At 40.6% G+C, this 21,624-nt stretch overlaps 1 protein-coding gene across 5 annotated transcripts in view; it reads left to right on the top strand.

Moving 5' to 3' along the window:
• The window catches only part of LOC126262879 (protein enabled), a 217,278-nt gene that overhangs the window by 157,369 nt on the left and 38,285 nt on the right, over positions 1-21,624 (top strand). For 2 of the 5 annotated variants that reach the window (XM_049959751.1, XM_049959754.1), the window contains exons 2-3: positions 16,646-16,708; positions 21,278-21,443. In XM_049959751.1, the coding sequence (XP_049815708.1) occupies positions 16,646-16,708; positions 21,278-21,443 (229 nt within the window). Of the gene's footprint in view, positions 1-16,645; positions 16,709-20,289; positions 20,551-21,277; positions 21,444-21,624 lie in introns of those variants that run through there. The other 3 variants (XM_049959755.1, XM_049959752.1, XM_049959753.1) reach the window with 3 other exon arrangements.

The following is a 21,624-nucleotide window of genomic DNA, read 5'->3' as shown; positions in this document are numbered from 1 at the left end:
GAATATTTATGGGACATAATCCAGAGTTTAGTTCGTGCACGAAGTCCTGCACCGGCAACACTTCCGCAATTGTGGACAGCTATAGAGGCAGCGTGGCTCAATGTTTTTGCAGGGGAATTACATGCCACGTCGAGATACTGCACTATGCCGGGCAAAAGGTGGTTTGATACGACCTTAGGAGGTATCACATGACTTTTTTCACTTTTGAGGTCGATCGATTTGTCCAACATTTACTACAACTGGTCATACAGTTTTAATTACCACCTCTAAAAAATCGACCTGTGATTGTGTTTCCGAATGGTGGAGAACATATCGGAGACCGTGGTTGTAGAAGTCGGCATTTCGGCTCTTCAGTACAGCTTGTACCTCGTGAACCAACTCGCTGTCTTTCTGGAAATGCTTCCCAGGCAGTGTTGAGTAGAGCAAGAAGTCGCTAGATGACATGTTGGGAGAAATCGGGGGAGGAGTGGGACAAGGGAAAAATTAAAAGCACAAAGCAGCAGTAGCTTGTATGACTGCTCCATGCAGAATGAGCTGGAGCGTTGTGGAGCAAAAACACTCTCTTGGACGGTTTCCCACAATGCCTCATCTTGACATCCGTAACCCCGTCAGAGGCTTTCTGTAGTGTGCTCCTGCGTCGGTTTCTCCTGTAACGAGCATAATCTATTAGCACCACACGACAGCGGGCTCAAACACCTGGCATTACCTTGTCACTGTGCGGCTGGTCCCAGCGGAGGTTAAAGTCCTCCCTCGGGCATGGGTGTGTGTGTGTATTTGTCCTTAGGATAATTTAGGTTAAGTAGTGTGTAAGCTTAGGGACTGATGACCTTAGCAGTTAAGTCCCATAAGATTTCACACACATTTTAACGTACACATCACCTTGTCGGATCTCAAATTACATACTCACATGATTACATCCAGGATATCTGACGAGTTATGAACCGATGCTGCAGAATATTCACAAAGGCTTTATATTAAAATTCCCATAATTTAGGGCGGAAACAGAAAGTTAAAAATCTGCTGTAGAAGAAGAACGAACAATTGAGCACAGCCTCATGGATATATATTAAAAAAAAAAAAAAAACCAACGAGAAATGGGAAGTTAATAATCCTCGAAGTGGACAGACAGGGAATATACTATATAAGGCTTATTCACTTTGATGGCACACAAAACTTTACATTTGATCATGTTTATAGTTTTATCACATTATTTCCATGCTTCTATTTTTCCATTTTTTATTGTTAACTGTAGTAGCGGAAGTTAAATAAAATCTGTTTTGAAAGCTACAGTTTTTGTATTTGTCAGATAAAGTTTATCCTAGGCCATTATATGACTAGATGAACGTGGAAAATCTCTTCCAAAATCACCCTCAAATTGGGCGTTAAAATTGATCTGCAACGGATGAACTAATTTCAATCTCAAGTCTGTCAAATTATTGTGCAGTCATACCAACATGATTTCAGAATTAGACTGACTGCAGATGGCACTGATTTGCATCCAACAAAATTCAAGTGTGTCTCAGTTCATGGAGTCTGAAGTTTAATATAATAACAATCAGCCATTGCTAGAAAATCATGAAAATACTGTAATAAATAAAAAGCCTTTATCCCGATACCAGGAGGAGCCAGTTGCCCCCTCTTTGCAGACGCCAATGGTTGGGTCTTCAGCTTTTTCGGCGATGGAAAATCCACAGGTTTCCACTGTTTATTTTGGTGCTCTGTCCAGGCAGCTAAAGAAGTCATCCATTGGCCGCACACAGCCACAGCATTACCACTTTTGCCTCATTTTGGAAGTTTTGAAAGTCCATCGCATAATCCAGCGGCCAGCGACCTTTGTCATGTTCAAAGCATGCACAAGTGGTGATATGTCACTTCTTTCTTGGTCACTCAAACTGGTTTGACCACACTGGAAGCGACTATGCAACCTAATCAATGTCTTCTGATGGTGCATTATTGCTGCACACTTGCACGAACTCAGTGTTTTGTATGACTTCGTACACAATGATAAGGAGATGTGAGCTAAAGAGTGGTGTGGCAACTGTCATCATAGGAAAGCTAGACAGGAGTAGAAATGATTAACGAACAAGTTAACAGAAAAGATTTACTTCACTTGTATTCCTCTAAGCAAACAAAGGTTCATTACAAATAATGCAGCAAGAAACAGATTCCATCCGTTTCAATATCAACAGCAAAGAGGCTCCGTAAAGTAAGCATGAAAGATGGAATCGGAGCTGTGATTGGGTCGCATCTGCATAGGGTCACTTGTCATCCTATACCGTGGTGGCAGAGGATGCTCGTAGTCAAGAGCTGCTGGAGATATGGCGCAGCTGACACACACCATTTGGTCTGGCAGACCCGGCATGACCACTGTCGGCATCTAACAGAAACTTGCAATTCTGTTACCAACTGTAGAATGTCGGTGGCTTGGTATCAATACATAACACACTCAGTAGCATTAGTCCTCTTCAAATTGAGCAGATTACCACACAATACCAATGCGTACAGCAGCCGGAGACAGTAGCCATCCATGTATGAATTGTGCTTGCGTGGTTTTGTGTGTGTGTGTGTTTCGAAGGACTTCTTTGCTGGAAGCGTAAATGTTTAGCCGGCTTTTCATTGTGCTTCCTCTGTGTGGTGAGTAGCAATTTGTCCTTTCCATAATACTCTCTAAAACAAAAATAAACAACGCACCACAAGGAATTACGAGAGTGGGATGGAAATAGGCAGATGTGACATGCATGTACAGACAAATGATAAAAATTTCAGAATAATTGGGTGTTTTCTTCAAGAGAGAGAGAACTTCACAAATTGAGCAAATCAATAACGTGTTGGTTCGCCTCTGGCCCCTATGGAAGCAATTATTCAGTTTAGCATTGATTGATGAAGTTGTTTTATGCCCACCTGTGGAATATCTTGCCAAATTCTGTCCAATTGGTGCATTATAGCATCAGAATCCAGTGCTTGTTGGGGGGGCCCTGCCCATAATGCTTCAAACATTCTCAATTGGGGAGAGACTGACGGCCTTGGTGGCTAAGATACGGTTTGGCAAGCATGAAGACAAACAATAGAAACTCTCGCTGTTTGCAGGTGGACATTGTCATGGTGAAATGTAAGCTCAAGATGAGGCAAGGAAGGGCAACAAAACGGCACCTAGAGTACTCGCAGTGTACCACTGTGCTGTGAGGATGCCCCAGACGACAACCAAAGGAACCCTGATATGATATGAAATGGCCCCTAGACCATACCTCCTGGTTGTCGCACCATATGCTGAGTGACAGTCAGGTCGGTATCCCACCACTGTCGGGGGTGTCTCCAGAAACATCTTTGCTGGTCACTGGGGCTCAGTTCTAAGCAGAACTCATCACTGCAGACAGTTCTGTTCCAGTCAATGAGATTCCAGGCCAAATGTACTCAATACAACTGTAAACGGGCTTTTTAGTATACAGAGGTCAGTGGTTGTCAGCACCAGGGATGCTGTGAGCTCAGCCCCCTTTCTGTGAGCCACCTATTAATGGTCCTTGTGGTCACAGATGCACCAGTTGCATGTTGGATTAATGATAATGTATCCAGGACTCTGAGTGCTTCTCTCAAGTTTGCTCAGCCCTCATATTCTGTCGTCTTTCTAGGTCGACCGCTTCCATTCCTGCCGACATCATCCAATTATGCCATCACTCCTATTCGAATGTCGCGTGATTTGCGGATGACTCAAACTGCCTTCTTTGAGCCCAACTTCATGTCCTCTATCAGGTGTGGACATCTGCGTATATTGCTCATGTGCCTGTCTGTGAGGCATAGTTACTGTCCAACTGAATACACGGAGTGAAATTTGCAAAGAATGTCTTTATATCAACATGTACACTGTTGACTATCCTCACCAGCTGTGCGGTGAAATTGCGTTACAGTATCGCACATTTATCCATCAGCTGTCAAAGTTTACAGTTTTGCATTTTCTGTTGATACCTGAATGAATATCAATTTGTGACCAGCTTGATAACTCCTTTGTAATGTGCTTTATTATTCCAGTCTCTGATCACAAATGAATTCTTTAGGCGATGACCGGTTTCAGTCTGTAATGACCATCTTCAGATCTTTTTTACACCATGTCCTAAAGTAATACGGCCATAATGGCATCGTCAAAACATATAAATATAATCAGCATAGCATCGTCACAGATTTAAAATATGGAGTAGAATAGGCCACATCGTCCACATAGTGGTAATTGCCAACTAGCTATTCAAATGTGTTGTAATGTGTTTGTTTTTTTCTTAGTATGTATTATTCCATCCTGGACTTTCCATTGTTAGATCCTCAGTTTTCTTTTCTCCTTCTTGTTGGTAACTCGGATGCATGAGATGTTAACCTGATTTTGCAACAGTTCCCACATTTATCTCCCTTTGAAATCTTTGGGATTGTAGGGGTATTAGTCTTGTAAAAGTTCAGTGATACCTGTATGTCTTCAGTTGCAAAGATCTACACACCAACTAGAATAATCACTTGGTTGCCAATTTCTTCAATAACTTTAGATTTTACAAAGTAATGTTATCCAGCCCTTCTGACATGTTTGATCGTAAGTCTTCCAAGACACTCTTGAAATCTAACTAAAATGGAGTCGCCTATATCTTCCAAGTTGACGTCTATTTTTTTCTTCAATCTTCTCAGCAAGCAGTTCCTTGTGGCCCTCAATGTTTCAGATTATCCATCTCTCCTCTGCTTTTAGTGGAGGTATTTGACTTGATTTTTTAATGCTGACGCCTTTGCGTATAATTTCACATTAGTTCCGCTGCTAAAGAAATAGGTTTGAGATTTCATGACACAGCTCTGGGTACTAGTCATTGTCCTGTACATGTTCTATTTCTCCTCAAACTGATTTGATACAATTATTGGGGCAACATGCAAGTTCAGTTGGCGAAGAGTTTTGTTTGTATGTTGTTGTTCCCCCCCCCCCCCCCCCATCTCTCTCTCTCTCTCCCCTCTCTCTCTCTCTAGAGGAGGGAGTGCAGCTTTGTACTTACTCTCACAGGGAACTCAAGTAGTATGTAAAGCTGGATGGTCAGAGAACGATTTTGACTTTCTAACTCCCAAATGAGAGTGCAGTGTTTTACCTCACTCAATATGCACATAGGAGACTATCATGCAGCTGCATATGAACATCATTTGTGAAATGAAGGAGAATACCACCCCGTAAAATGGGAGTTTACCATGTTATTCCTCAGAACAAATACTGGTCTCTCACTATTTAAAAGTATTTACAGGTATCTTTCACCTCTCGTTGTGTGAGAATGAAATGACCAACAGCGGTAAATGGTGTAATCCAGCATCATACATATCTTCCAAAGTGATCATCAGAGATATAGTCGATATGGATACAAATGTGTTGTAACAAAACTGCCATTTGAAGCACATCATCTAACAGTTCCGGTCACTTCTAAATGCCATCCCTCAGCCACAGTGTTGGGGACAAGTGTTGGATTTGCGTTTTATATATATAAATTAATAGACTGATTCCGCAAGACCCCAGTAACCTTTGCAGGAGCCTGGTATCACGCTGTTAGTAGCAGCATTGACCACCCTTCTTCTTGCATGAGAACACACATTGTTGTAAGCAGCTAGTGGACAATTTTTAACTGAACGAACATTGTGTATCTGAACTCAAATTCATGTCTACACCATCCTTTACGCATAATGCAATTCCCAAAACTGAAATTGCACAACGATCTTGAGTATCTTTCACACTTCTGCACTGTTAGTTGACTGGTAGAAAGAAAAAACACATGAAAGGAAATCTGTGGATCTGTTGTCTATGAATGTAATGACTAAGTTTCACAATTACCTCACTAATAATAAAGTTGCAGTAATTTAGAAATTGGGAGTTATCTTATCACACAGCTTGCAGGGCTGTTGCCACATTTCTGCCACAAAGTACAAAAGAAGTCGAACATGATTAAAAAGTGTGACACCATTGAATCGTTGTCATGGAAATGTAAACAAATTCAAGTCACATGATTGGTCGTGACAAACTTACGAAGGATGTGCACCAAGCCCACTTTAACTATCCCCTTTACGACTCTCTCTCTCTCTCTCTCTCTCTCTCTCTCTCTCTCTCTCTCTCTCTCTCTCTTAAAGGGTAGCTGAATATTTAGCATTTGTCTTCTGACATCTATCTTGCCGTAGATTGTGACAACACAAAAGAAGCATGCAAATTATATGCAGTTTAACAGCGTGTAACATTTAAATTGTTGAAATTATGCATCAAGAGAACTTGCACCCTTTCCACCTTTTTATTCTCTTTATTCTTGTTTATTTCTTGGTGTTAAAGCGCTGGCAGGTCGATAGACACAAAAACAAACACAAACATACACACAAAATTCAAGCTTTCGCAACAAACTGTTGCCTCATCAGGAAAGCGGGAAGGAGAGGGAAAGACGAAAGGATGTGGGTTTTAAGGGAGAGGGTAAGGAGTCATTACAATCCCGGGAGCGGAAAGATTTACCTTAGGGGGAAAAAAGGACGGGTATACACTCGCGCGCGCGCGCGCGCACACACACACACACACATATCCATCCACACATATACAGACACAAGCAGACATATACAGAGGCAAAGAGGTTGGGCAGAGATGTCAGTCGAGGCGTAAGTGCAGAGGCAAAGATGTTGTTGAATGACAGGTGAGGTATGAGTGGCGGCAACTTGAAATTAGCGGAGATTGAGGCCTGGTGGATAACGGGAAGAGAGGATATATTGAAGAGCAAGTTCCCATCTCCGGAGTTCGGATAGGTTGGTGTTAGTGGGAAGTATCCAGATAACCCGGACGGTGTAACACTGTGCCAAGATGTGCTGGCCATGCACCAAGGCATGCTTAGCCACAGGGTGATCCTCATTACCAACAAACACTGTCTGCCTGTGTCCATTCATGCGAATGGACAGTTTGTTGCTGGTCATTCCCACATAGAATGCGTCACAGTGTAGGCAGGTCAGTTGGTAGATCACGTGGGTGCTTTCACACGTGGCTCTGCCTTTGATCGTGTACACCTTCCGGGTTACAGGACTGGAGTTGGAGTAGGTGGTGGTAGGAGGGTGCATGGGACAGGTTTTACACCGGGCGCGATTACAAGGGTAGGAGCCAGACGGTAGGGAAGGTGGTTTGGGGATTTCATAGGGATGAACTAACAGGTTACGAAGGTTAGGTGGACGGCGGAAAGACACTCTTGGTGGAGTGGGGAGGATTTCATGAAGGATGGATCTCATTTCAGGGCAGGATTTGAGGAAGTCGTATCCCTGCTGGAGAGCCACATTCAGAGTCTGATCCAGTCCCGGAAAGTATCCTGTCACAAGTGGGGCACTTTTGTGGTTCTTCTGTGGGAGGTTCTGGGTTTGAGAGGATGAGGAAGTGGCTCTGGTTATTTGCTTCTGTACCAGGTCGGGAGGGTAGTTGCGGGATGCGAAAGCTGCTGTCAGGTTGTTGGTGTAATGGTTCAGGGATTCTGGGTGGGAGCAGATTCGTTTGCCACGAAGACCTAGGCTGTAGGGAAGGGACCGTTTGATGTGGAATGGGTGGCAGCTGTCATAATGGAGGTACTGTTGCTTGTTGGTGGGTTTGATGTGGACGGACGTGTGAAGCTGGCCATTGGACAGGTGGGACGGTGTAGGCCTTCGCCTTAGCCAGATTACACTCCTATATTCTATTTTCTCAGGCTTGTCTGACATTTGGTATTACCCCCAAAGGCCACACACTTAAAGTTCCCATCTCTGGCTGCAACCCTTCTTTCCATCAGTCCCTATACCAGTTCCAAACTGAACAATCCATTGCCCTCACCCATCTAATCCTTCACCTACACATCAACTCAGCCAATGAACACACCCGTCAACTCCTATACTTAATAAAAGTCCTCAATCTTTCCTCTCCCACATCCACACCGGCTGTTCAGAGCATCCTCCTACAGGCCAACCGCAAATTAGAACAGCATGCCACCCTTCACCTCAAAAAACTATCCAATCTGCTGGTTTCCCACCTCCGGAAAGGCAACTCACTCACCCTTCACAACCTTTCCAGCAAACCTCAACCTCCTCTCATTGCACACAAACCCAGTCTCTCCCATCTACTCAATCTCCCACTTCCAGCTCCACTCCCTCCAAAACCTCAAAATTCCAATCAACACAATCTGGTACCACAACACCCTAATTCAGTAGTTAACCTTTCCTCCAAACCTCTCTCCCAATCCGAAACCTCTGTCCTATCCAAAGGCCTCACCTTCAGCCCCACTCCCAGATTCAACCAAACAGCCCTCGTCAAAGATTTACTGTCCTACACTCGTACTCTCTGCTGGAAGTATCACTTTGCCACGAAGAAAAATGATCCTAATCCTACCCATAATGATCCAACTCCCCAAGACACTACCCAAATTGAACCCTGCCTGGAACAGTTCTGTCCTCCGTCACAGCGGGACCCACCTCCTCTTCCTCAAAATCACCCTCTCCAAACCTTCCAGGAATTTCTGACTTCCAGCCTTGCCTCTCAATCCTCTTAAAAAACCTTAATCGTACTCCCAACATCACCACAGCTGAAGCCCAGGCTATCCGTGATCTGAAGGCTGACCGGTTCATCGCCATTCTTCCGGCGGACAAGGGTTCCACGACCGTGGTACTTGATCGTCGGGGGTATGTGGCTGAGGGACTGCGTCAGCTTTCAGACAACACCACATACAAAGTTTGCCAAGGTAATCCCATTCCTGATGTCCAGGCGGAGCTTCAAGGAATCCTCAGAACCTTAGGCCCCCTACAAAACCTTTCACCTGACTCCATCAACCTCCTGACCCCACCGACACCCCGCACCCCTACCTTCTACCTTCTTCCTAAAATTCACAAACCCAATCATCCCAGCTGCCCCATTGTAGCTGGTTACCAAGCCCCCACAAGCAACAGTACCTCCATTATGACAGCTGCCACCCATTCCACATCAAACGGTCCCTTCCCTACAGCCTAGGTCTTCGTGGCAAACGAATCTGCTCCAGTCCGGAATCCCTGAACCATTACACCAACAACCTGACAACAGCTTTCGCATCCCGCAACTACCCTCCCGACCTGGTACAGAAGCAAATAACCAGAGCCACTTCCTCATCCTCTCAAACCCAGAACCTCCCACAGAAGAACCACAAAAGTGCCCCACTTGTGACAGGATACTTTCCGGGACTGGATCAGATTCTGAATGTGGCTCTCCAGCAGGGATACGACTTCCTCAAATCCTGCCCTGAAATGAGATCCATCCTTCATGAAATCCTCCCCACTCCACCAAGAGTGTCTTTCCGCCGTCCACCTAACCTTCGTAACCTCTTAGTTCATCCCTATGAAATCCCCAAACCACCTTCCTTACCATCTGGCTCCTACCCTTGTAACTGCCCCCGGTGTAAAACCTGTCCCATGCACCCTCCCACCACCACCTACTCCAGTCCTGTAACCCGGAAGGCGTACACGATCAAAGGCAGAGCTACATGTGAAAGCACCCACGTGATTTACCAACTGCCCTGCCTACACTGTGATGCATTCTATGTGGGAATGACCAGCAGCAAACTGTCCATTCGCATGAATGGACACAGGCAGACAGTGTTTGTTGGTAATGAGGATCACCCTGTGGCTAAACATGCCTTGGTGCACGGCCAGCACCATCTTGGTGCAGTGTTACACTGTCCGGGTTATCTGGATACTTCCCACTAACACCAACCTATCCGAACTCCGGAGATGGGAACTTGCTCTTCAATATATCCTCTCTTCCCGTTATCCACCAGGCCTCAATCTCCGCTAATTTCAAGTTACCGCCACTCATACCTCACCTGTCATTCAACAACATCTTTGCCTCTGCGCTTCTGCCTCGACTGACATCTCTGCCCAAACTCTTTGTCTTTAAATATGTCTGCTTGTGTCTGTATATATGTGGATGGATGTGTGTGTGTGTGTGTGTGTGTGTGTGTGTGTGTGTGTGTGTGTGTGTGTGTGTGTGTGTGTGTGTGTGAGTTATACCCGTCCTTTTTTCCCCCTAAGGTAAGTCTTTCCGCTCCCGGGATTGGAATGACTCCTTACCCTCTCCCTTAAAACCCGTACTAATTTTATGAAATAATAGTCCTGTAGCCTGACACAGTTTCTCATATGTATAATTTTGTCTGAACGTAAAGGCATAGGGCATAACTTTCTTGTACTTTTTGTTTGTTACCAAGCGATGTTATGCAGTCATAAGACAGTAGCCTAGTGTTCAAGAGACTGAGTGAGGTGGCAAAGTGGTTAGTACACTGTACTTGCATTCGGGACAACAACAGTTCAAAACTCCTAATTTGGGTTTTTCTTGATTTCCATAAATTGCTCCAGGCAAATGCTGGGATGGTTCCTTTGAAAGGGCACAGCTGATTTTCCACCCCATCCTTGACACAATCTGAGCTTGTGCTCCATCTGTAGTGATCTTTCTGTTGACAGGACGTTAAACCCAATCTCTTCCTTCCTTTTAGTGTTCGAGAGATTGGTGGTTCAAATCCCTTTCTCTGCGATTTTTCCTCTAAATCGTTCACGGCGAATGCTGAGGTGGTACCTTTGAAAGGGCACAGCCAATTTCCTTCCCCATCCTTCCTAAATCCGAATGTATTTTCAGTTTCTAATGACTTTGGCCTTGTGATTAAATTTTTTTTTACTCACTTGGATAGCTGTGCATGTTAGCATGCTGCTTCCGGGATTTGAAAGACATAGAGGTCACAGGTCGAATCCCCCAGGCAGATTAACTGAACTGTGAGGGCCAGTGTGCCGGGCAGCCTGGATATGTTCTTTCGTTTGTTTCTGACTAGGTGAGTACCGGGCCAATACCCACATTCCGCCTCTGTTCCATGATTCACAAACACTTCCAAAACTGTTCACATAGTTTCAAGTGGCATAACACTAGATGCAGACAGAGGGATTACATGTTCCATTCTGGAGGAGAAGGGGAGCGTGGGCATGGAGGGCATCTGGGCACCTTCTACCACAAACTTTCATTATCCAATTCAGATCAACATGCCAACCATATGAAGATATGGGATAAGGCCAGGAAAAAGAAAGGTGACTATACTGCAGATTACTGGACTTTTGGCTAATGCAAGTAGCCCAGATTGTCAATGGCTAATGGACTATATTACCCTTCAGTTTCCATCTGCAAACTAATTGTGATGGTGATATTTTGGCAGATATTGTATGGATGTGTAAGTGGATTGTTGACCGTCGTGGCTCTACATTTAGTTTATATGAAGTGACAGAGCTTCGGCATTCTTTGTCATGATAACAGTGTTAAAAGGGAGGAAGCCAGAAAATTAACAATAGATGATGCCAATAGAATTAGTGTGCTAATGAAGACTAGTGACTTTGATAGCTCACTAGGCTTATTAAAGCCTAAATTCTAGGACCAACCATGTATTGAACCTTAAATCTTCTGCATTGTAATCTAACACTTAACCACACAACCACCAAACCAAAATCATTATAAAGTAATGGATGTTGTTAATAAAAAAAAGACTGATCATCGTGCATTTATCAAGTGCCAGATGAACATGTTTGGACAGTGATTGATTATTACGATTATGTGGTCAGGTAAATGGTGGAAAAATCTACAATTATGTGAGGGTAATTGCTGGAAAATAATTTTTTCAGGTGATTCAGAGTTTAACACAGTATAAATGTGTAATTGCTGCAATGTGTCGAAGAAAAAATATGTATGACAAAGGGTTTTACATTTGTGGGTTTCTTTTACAAAATCCCTCTTAAACTGAAACAGCTTTTAGAGACCAGGTTCATTAAAAGGTCACCATCTAGATCGGGCATCCTTGCAGGTTAAACATTCCATTGTAATGGGGATAAAATTCCAACATTCTGACAATAATAGCAAAGGAACATGTTTCCAGAATGAGATTTTCACTCTGCAGCGGAGTGTGCGCTGATATGAAACTTCCTGGCAGATTAAAACTGTGTGCCCGACCGACGCTCGAACTCAGGACCTTTGCCTTTCGCGGGCAAGTGCTCTACCATCTGAGCTACCGAAGCACGACTCACGCCCGGTACTCACAGCTTTACTTCTGCCAGCTCAGATGGTAGAGCACTTGCCTGCGAAAGGCAAAGGTCCCGAGTTCGAGTCTCGGTCGGGCACACAGTTTTAATCTGCCAGGAAGTTTCAAAGGAACATGTCTTTATTTAGCATGTGTTCAGATTAGATTAACTTTGATATGGAGAATTCTGTATTCATAATACACAACTTTAGTGGGAACGTTGATGAAAGACACACACTATTTCAAAAATGCACCAAATCCACAGTTTTCGAGATATTGCAATGAAATTTTGTACCAAGCTTTACATGAAAGTAACACATTTACTTATAAAATTCTTTGATTATATGTATTCAACTTTTTTAATGAAATTTGAAGTTTTTTGCAAAATTCCAAGCACTTTGCTCCATATCTCAGCTTGCAATCATAATTTCAAAATTTGCTCTTGAGACAACATTTATTAGGTTTACAGAAATATGTGTACAAAATTTAATAATTCTAGCATTCATCGAATCTGAGGAAAAGGTACATAAACATTAAAAAAACAAACTTCTCAGGAAACACAATTTAAACTTACACCTAACTCTTTTCCTTACGTCCCTTCTTCAGAAGGCACCACATTTGTACTCTGGGTCGTCTTTCCCTTCAAGGCTTCTCTTCTGGTTTCTTGTTGTCTGTCGTCTTTCCTTTACCAGGTCTTCAACTGACTTTTCAGCTGCAGACACATGCTGTAAATCTATTTTTATCAGAATGTCTTGAGTAAAATTTCCTATCTTGAAGCCCATTCTTTCTAATACCTTCATCCTCCCGATGTTCCCATCATTAAATACAAAAACTGCACCATAAGTTGCAATTCTGACAACTGTAGCAGATGCAAATGTGTTTTTATGGCATCGTTTCCATATGCGTGAATTTAGAGACTCATTTGGATTTTGGGTTTTGCCATGAACACACTTTTTGAGAAGTGCAGGATCGGCCAGAAACCTGTAAGTTGACTTGACAATATCCAGGATATAATTTGGAAGCCTCTCCTTGTACTATCTGATAGCCTTGCCATAATACACTTGAAGAGAGTCTATCATCTTCTTTGTGAGTCTTTTGTGTCCACCAGTGCCCTTTCCATCTTTCAACTTTTTGCCCTTAATGTCACTGCAAGTTTCTTCAATCTTGAGCCCATTCTCTTCTGGATGTGACCTGTACATTCATTTCTCAATTGAGAGTTCTCCATAAGGTTTCCTCTCATTCACAGACTTGAATGCACTGGAGTCACCATCCCCAAGATATTTCACATATCTGACACTACGTTCCTTGACAGATTTCTTAAAAATAATTTGCATACCAGCTCCATCCAGTCCACCACTAGAACCAGAAAATGTTTTGCTTCAGTTATGTCCTTTTACATCTGCTTCACATTCTCCACTAAGTACACAGTTATGGCAGAATTTGCTCATAACTTGAACATCTAGTACCTTTCCTGTGTCAATACTAATGACACTTGATATGCCATATAAAGACGAATGCCATCTTTTCATGAATGTACCATCACATGACACAACAAGATCTATTCTAACATGACCAGAATCGTTCTCATCTAACGGGTAATTGTCTGCAATAGCTTCTACTGTAGCTGCTATCATACTGTCCTCACACAAGTCAGAAATTATGTTTTCCAGTACACAGTTTATTTATGTAAGTCTCAGATGTGGCACTGGCATATTCATTATTCCACACAATAAATTTCCCCCTTCTCTCCCAACTCCAGTGCACCTCAATCCATAGGTAAACCTCATATTAGCTTCATAGTACCAGTTTTTACATTTAGAAGCTTTGAATGAGCTATCAGCATAGCTTTTTTGGCACACAATATGAAGATTGGCCGCCAAGCCTACTCCCTTACTATCATGTATAATCTGAATGTTATCACTACCACATGTCTTACAAACACAAGAAAATTTCACTGCTGCAGTCAATAATTCAAGATCAATTAATCTAAATCCAATGTACCGAGATTCATTACTGTAGTATGCACCATTCACCTCACCAGTTTTTCACTTGGACCTGCTAGGAGACAAGTTCACATTTTCAGCTGATATTCTTACTTTGGACATGGCCTCATTGCTGGTTTGTTGTTGTTTCTCACGTTTTCCATTCATTAACTTATGTTTTGTCATAAACGATGCAGCTAGTTGTTATTGTTTATAAGATATGGAACAGAGTCAAATATTATCTATAAAATCAAAGATTATGTATCATGGCCTTCTAGATGTATCCCGCATATGTTTGGTTGAAAATAATACACAGAATCATTGTTCACTGAGCTGGTATTGAAGAGCTGCTTCAAAACATGGACATGGCAGGGTGGCCGCGTCACACTTTTAATTAATTTTCAGGCACTTCGGATGCGATTTCAACATTGAAACTTTGGGAACTTATTGTCCATGAGTTATACTAACAAATAAAAAATAAATCGAAAATTGACATTTTTGGCCAATTTCATGAACGTCCCCCCTTAAGAGACATTCCATTGGAGTTAGTTTCTATTTATGACCCTTTGTATTTTTATTGTGCAAATTATCTGAAATATTATTCATAATTTAAGTTTTGTTTTAAGTATTTAACAACTATATCCACAGGGCAATAACTCATTTCCCATGAAAATTGTAGTTTACATTATTGTGGACAGTATTTTTGACAAAATATGTAGCACTGTCTTCCTACATATAATACTGTGCTTCACTAATAGAAAAAAAGGTCATGAGAGAGTAGGCTGGAGCATATCTTGTAGGACCATAGTAACTATGTGATTTGCTGTGTAAATACAACAGTTCAACTTGTTTGAAGGTCAGGTCTTGCTTTCTGAAGGAAAGTATATTTTAGCACACCAGTTTAACAACTGGTAGTACATTTCCTTTGAATAGTTAAGTTTAAAAAATCAAGGTTTCTCAGCACTGTAATTACTTAATCTTATTCAAAAAAAATTTTTTTTACACGTTTTCAATACAAATGATACGAGAAAATGGCTTCTTTCTTGCATATACTTCTCTTAAAAATTCAAATTCACGGATTCATCTAATTCTGGCAAAATTAAAAAGGTAAATAAGACATTTTGACAGCAACCGTACTGTCACCAAATATAACAGCAGGCATAACTGGAAGCAGATATGAAGGGGCATGTGGTCAGCACACTGTTCACCTGGTCAGTGTCAATTTATGAGTCTGGTACTACTACTCGGTTTGCCTCACAATGGCTTGAGTGCAGTTGCTTGCCAACAGTGCTCAGTGAGTCTGGACAATCACCCGTCCAAGTGCTAGCCAACCCCGTCAACACTTAACTTAAGTAATTTGATAGGAACTGCTGTTAACATTGCGGCAAGGCCGTTGGCTGCTTCCATTATCACTTTGTTTCTACTGCTTAGAAAAATGCTAAATACGAACAATTGCATGTTGATGTAAATTACATCATTTCCATGAATTTGTGTACACTGCATAGATGACAGGTGGTGGGAGTGGATGGGACAAGAGGGGGTACTTGGCCCTCCCCCCATGTGAAATCTGGAGTACAGAGTTTTCATACATTACACTTCTAAAAGTGGATAACGAATAACGACCAGTTCTCTTGAATGTAATAACTTTTCGTGTTGCGTATAAAATTTAGTTCCTGTAGTGTCACACTTCTCGAAAGTGAGTAACTAGTCTATATCAAAAACAGCAGCAAAATTTCTCTGGATACTCGTGTAACTCTTTAGGTTGACAGGTGGAAACATGGCTATAATAACTTTGTACTACTGCCAGTACAATGGCATAAGCAGAAATATCAGATGATGATAGTATAACCTTCTCTCAAATTGCAGCAGACACTAAATGCATTGTACGAAGCTGTAATGCATATTAAGGTTTTCCATTGAAGTTGCATCACATGATGATATAGTGATACTCATTGTGTCAGTGGTTTTGTATTCAGTTCCAGTGTGTTGCCCGTCAAATGTTGGTGAACTCTAAGAATAGGCATTTGTCTGGGTCTGGAGTGTTTATCAGTGCTCTTTTCATCTTATAATGATTGAACCATATGTGGCTGTCTCCGTATACAGCTAAAATACTGCTGGAATCATTGTTGTCATATCTGTAAAAATATGAGTATCAAGCAAATTCAGCCAGCACTTTTTTTTCCTTTTGTTAAAAGTAATTATTTGTTACCAGTTCAGTTTCTCCTAGTCTTTGTAGGGCATAACAGACAGTGACAGTGCGGTATAGTTGGTAACACTTTGTATTTTGATAAATTTTAGTTAACTGTAATATACTCAGATGTTGGTTGGGGTGGGCGCAGAGGGAATTTCAGTGGAATAAGGAAAACCTTCGTGTAGCCCCAATAATTGTTGTTGTGGCTTAATGAAAAGGTTAAGGTAATTCTTCACAATTCTATTTTGCATCAGTAAAATGTAAATTCTTTTTTTGTCTCCATTAGAAGATGCTATCCTGTTGCAGAACCTTCAGATTTGAGACTTAAACAGTGATACTGTTGAATTGTGTGCTTTAAATCTAGTAGGTTCTTTCACTTCCAGTACTATAGCTGACTTTCTATTTAAGCTGTTATCTGTTCTCAGTTCCACGTGTCGTTCTGCAGACCAGATTCAGGTTACCTCTCAGGCACAGGAAGTGCGAAAAAGGTAGCTACTGGGCTGGCTTGCTTCATATTCTATTAGATTTGTGGCATGTTTCTTTCATAAACTGTTTTACTTTATAAATATCTTGCATCTGTGACTTTACTGTAACAGTGTTGGGTAGTGCAGCAGTAAACCTAGTTCCATTAAATGTTGGCACCCTTGGGTTTCATGTTAATTCTTTTCCTCGTTTAATTTCGTCTAGGATAGGAATGCAGCACAACAAATAAAATTTTAATTTTTAGAGCCTTTTGTGTACTTACAAGTGATAGAAAATGCAAGCATAATTTTTTTCTATATAAACATTGCCATTGTAATTTCAAAATCATATTATCCAGGTATCCAAAATCTCATATCTATTGTTTCAATCATTGAAAAGTTATGTATAAAATGTAGTTATTTGAATTAGTAAAAATACTTTTTCCACCATGTAATTGGGCTTCAGTTGTGCTCCTGTTTACACGAATGTTTTATCTAGTGAATGATGTAGTGTGCATGATATCACTATAATATCTAGCCATCTTCTTTCTACTTCTAATGGACACTAACAAAGAGGGTAATAGCAGAGAATTAATTCCACATATTTGCTCCTTTTAACTCTTCTTACCCAATGTATATAAACATGAGAAGTTGTGGAAACAGTGAGTACAGTTATTCACTCTTGGTCCTTCTGTTTTGGATTCTGTCGAAGAATGCCGAATGCTGAATAGACCACGAGGACAGAACTAGCACTAAGATACGGTGGGATTTGAATTGCAGTTAAAATAACGAATTTAGAAAGATTATCACATGTATCCCTCACAGTCACTAAATCGGTGCTGTCTGAGCATAAGAATATAGTATTCATATGGCTTAGGTACTGGACATATGTAACCAACCAAATTTCTTGCTTACATTGTCGTAAGTACTGTCCTACGTAGTAACTTTGCCTTGTCATGTGACAGAAAATCAATTATGGTAAATATAGAGAATGTGCTTGTCGGTGGGGTTACTCACATGCACCACTTTTGCTTTATACAGGGTGTTTATAAATGAATTTCGGAGTTTTAACGCTTTATAATATTTATTATATTAAACTTACATTTATAAATTATATGTCAAATGAAAGAGCAACTCAAACAGTTTTACCAAGAACCTTATAAATGTTCAATGTGAGCACCATGCGTCACATAGCACACGTCAAGTCCATAGTTGAGTTCTTTCCAATGTTGATAAGTATGTCTTCAGTGATTATAGCAACAGCTGCTTCAAACCGGTTTCTTAATTCAGGGAGGTCTGCTGGTAGCAGAGGCATGTACACACAATCCTCAATGAAGCCCCAAAGGAAAAAATTGCATGGCATTAGGTCGGGTGAATGAGGAGGCCATGCAAAGCAAGCCCTGTCATTGGGCCCCTTGCTGCCTATCCAGCACTTGAGTTGCTCTTTCATTTGACATGTCATTTATAACTGTAAGTTTAATGTATGAGCTGCAGCAGTATTTGTTTAGCAGTGACTTGGAAACTCTTAGTGCATTATGGTTATGGCAGTAATGAGGAATAGTGTGTGGGACTTTCTTTTCCCAGCATTACAACATGTAATCTCGATGGGTAGGCATTTTCCAAAGTTGTGAGTTTTAAATTTGCTTCCATTATTCTAAAAGTGTAGTATGTAGTCGTTGCCAAACTTTTGCATGACTTTTGTCAGTTACCATTGATAATGATGCAAGCCCAAACTGGGGAAAACGGCCAAAGCCTGTTACACCACTTTCACCAAATTTCACTGTCAGTACAACACACACTGGTGAATATAAATTACCAGGCATCCACCAGGGTCACATCTCATCCGAGTGACGCACCATATAACCTTCCTTTTACTAAATCATCATCTCCTACTTCTCACATTAAGACTGTTATTGTTACCACCAATGTAAGCAGTTTTGGCCATTCTTGTGATCAGTGACTTCTGGGCAGCAGAACAGCTTTAAAACAAGTCCTGTTGCATCTTTAAAGATTTTTTTTGTCAAATATTTATGTACGTCAGTTGCTTCATGTAGTTTAATAGTTTTGACAGTCCGTATCAGGTAATTTCTAAAGCCTTCTCCAATATTGATTGGGGTAGTGCTTCTCTGACTCCCAAGTAACATCACAAATGTTTCTTTGACACAGTCACTTCTCGTCTATAGTAGTTTAATTTGTAGTGCAGGCTTCAATCCATTAAGCTGTCAATGAATTTCTCTCTGTATGCACTGTGTAATGACAACATGGTGACCTGGTGTCTGTAAAATATAATAATCTAACTTCATTAGGAAAACGATAAAGATTGCTACTCACCACATAGAGGGGTCTTTATGTTGCAGACAGGCTCAATGAAAAAGATTGCTAAAATATTTGTTTTCTACTTTTGAAGGAGTCTGTCTGAAAACTCAAACACACATTCACACAAACACAACTCGCAGACACATGGCCCTCTTGGCACTGAGGCCCAAATCCCTTAATAGTAATCTCTCACGGAATGTTTAGATCTTATACAATGTTTATTACCCATTTCATTCAGAGATGGGGAAGACAGAAATTGACATACACTCAGCAAACAATTAAGGACATAGGATGCAAGTTCTACTGTGAGATGAAGAGGTTGGCACTGTAGAGGAATTCATGGCTGGCCACATCAAACCAATCAGAAGATAATAACTCAGAAAAAATTCAAAAGTGCCCAGTCCATGTATGTGCTGCAGTTTTCAAGCCCAACAAAGACCTGACTTCATTATTTGCTACTGAATATCTAATAATGCTTTTTGAATACCTAAATAAATTGTTGTATATCTTCACACAGCTTTCTTGCTTTTTTAAGCAATCTGATTGACAGGATTGTTTTAGTTCATAGAGAATCCTAGATAGCCATGTCCTGTTAAATTTATTTGTTGTTCTATGTACATGATTGTAATATAGGCATCTAGCAGAGGTATCAGTGATCAATATTGACCATGGGCCACTCAGTCTGGAAACCAAGTGAAGATAAATATGAAAGTGTCACAGCTGTAGAAAATTGAATTTGTAATATGAACAGGGCCCCTCAGGTTTCTCAAATTGATGTAATGTTGTAAATCTTCTCAAATGAATTTTGGAATGGACTGTTAAAGAAGTACAATAGATTGCTTCTTCTGTCCATCCAAAACTGATATAATACTTTGTGATGTTGATGGTGATTTGACATTATACCACACTGTGGAGTCAGTCACTTCTCAGCAATAGTAACACGAATGATGATAGAATTCTTTGATTAACACCGGTTTGAACTGATAAATATTATGAAGAATAAATCTTCAGGTGTAAATCATTACATCTCTTTGTGATACAAGAGAGATGAGACCATACTTATATTATAGTTATTTCACAGAGTTTCAAGTGTAGGAGTTCATGCTCACACGTTGTTGTTGTTGTTGTTGTTGTTGTTGATCTTCAGGCTTCTCTTCTTTACACTGGACAGTAACTGCCTCTAGTACGCAAAGATTGTGTCTTCACTTTTGTTGCTTGCCATCTCTTTATCTCGCCAGGAAGAGGATATGTCCAAACCTCCGGCTCTTTATCATCAGAGTTCACACAGCAGAAAAGAGAGCAGACTGACTTGCTGTCAAATTCTCATACCCACAACAGTTCCCCAGGGTTACTTGTGTACTGTGCACAGATTAAAGTTGGATGTTCTTTTGTTTGCTTTCAAATGTCTGTAATAGAGATAGTATTCTTAGTTAACAGTTTAGTCGTGGTTAGTGTGAAGTAATGTGCTGTGTGTGATTTCTATCCATACTGCACACACAATCTACAGACATGAGCAGTCAAAGTAATAGTGAGTGGGAAGACTATTGGGCGTGGCAAGTTTTATAGTATTTTGAGTTTATGTTTTAGTATCTTAAATAATTGTATCTCATTGTGGTTGACTGCATGTTTACCATTGACAGTATAATCGTAAAATGTTGCTTGTAGCATGCTTAATCTGACTTCTCTGTTAAATCTGTCTTATCTATTTGTAGAAATTTTTTGTAAGCTGCATAGCTTTTAATATAAAGGTTATTAGTTACTTGAATTGTTGTTGAAGTGCTTGGTCATATTGTTTCTTTTCTCTTTTTAAATTTTGTGAGGTTTGCTCTTACGTTTCACTCAAATATGTTCTAAAATTTTCCTTGTTATCTGACTGCATCTCACATTATTATAATTTGTGGTCCTTGAGGATGAATGAAATCAGTTAATGTAGTCATCAACAGGTACCTTTTCACATGGATAAGAAGAGTTAAAACTTTATTTCATATACACACACAAAATTGTAATGGTGTGCTTCCTTCTTTTCTCCTCTCATAATCATCATCATCATCGTCGTCATCATCATCATATATTACCTTGCCTGTTAAAGAAATTGTAGTAGATGTTTCACAATAGGTAAAAGATGAATGTGTGTTAATAGCATTGTTATGTTCAATTAGATATTTTTTACTTTATTTAGTTTTTTTACTTATACCATTGATCTCTTATTGTTTTGCATTTAGTGTACAACAGAACAGTTCCACATGTGGATGTTGGCAATGGCTTTTGCTTTTGTTTCAGTGAACTCAGCATAGCATCAGCAAGGGCATCGGTTATGGTGTATGATGACATCAATAAAAAATGGATTCCAAGTGGAACATCATCTGGTTTGTCAAAGGTTCATATTTACCAGCATCAAGTGAACAACACATTTAGAGTAGTTGGTCGCAAACTACAAGATCATGAGGTATATGTTCATAATATTTGTAATGTCAATAATTTTAAAGATTAAGGTGTGTTTTTAATTTTTCCTCTTCTGGTTGCTGATATCTTTAATGAAAAGTTTAGTGACATCATCCTCACTTTACAATATCTTAGCGACAATCCATTTACATATTTACAAATCATAGAACACATCAATCAGTCGT

The sequence above is a fragment of the Schistocerca nitens genome, chromosome 6 (genome assembly GCF_023898315.1).
Source record: "Schistocerca nitens isolate TAMUIC-IGC-003100 chromosome 6, iqSchNite1.1, whole genome shotgun sequence".
Taxonomy (NCBI): domain Eukaryota; kingdom Metazoa; phylum Arthropoda; class Insecta; order Orthoptera; family Acrididae; genus Schistocerca; species Schistocerca nitens.
The sequence above is the reverse complement of the archived record's forward strand: the minus strand, read 5'-3'. Positions and strand labels throughout refer to the sequence as shown.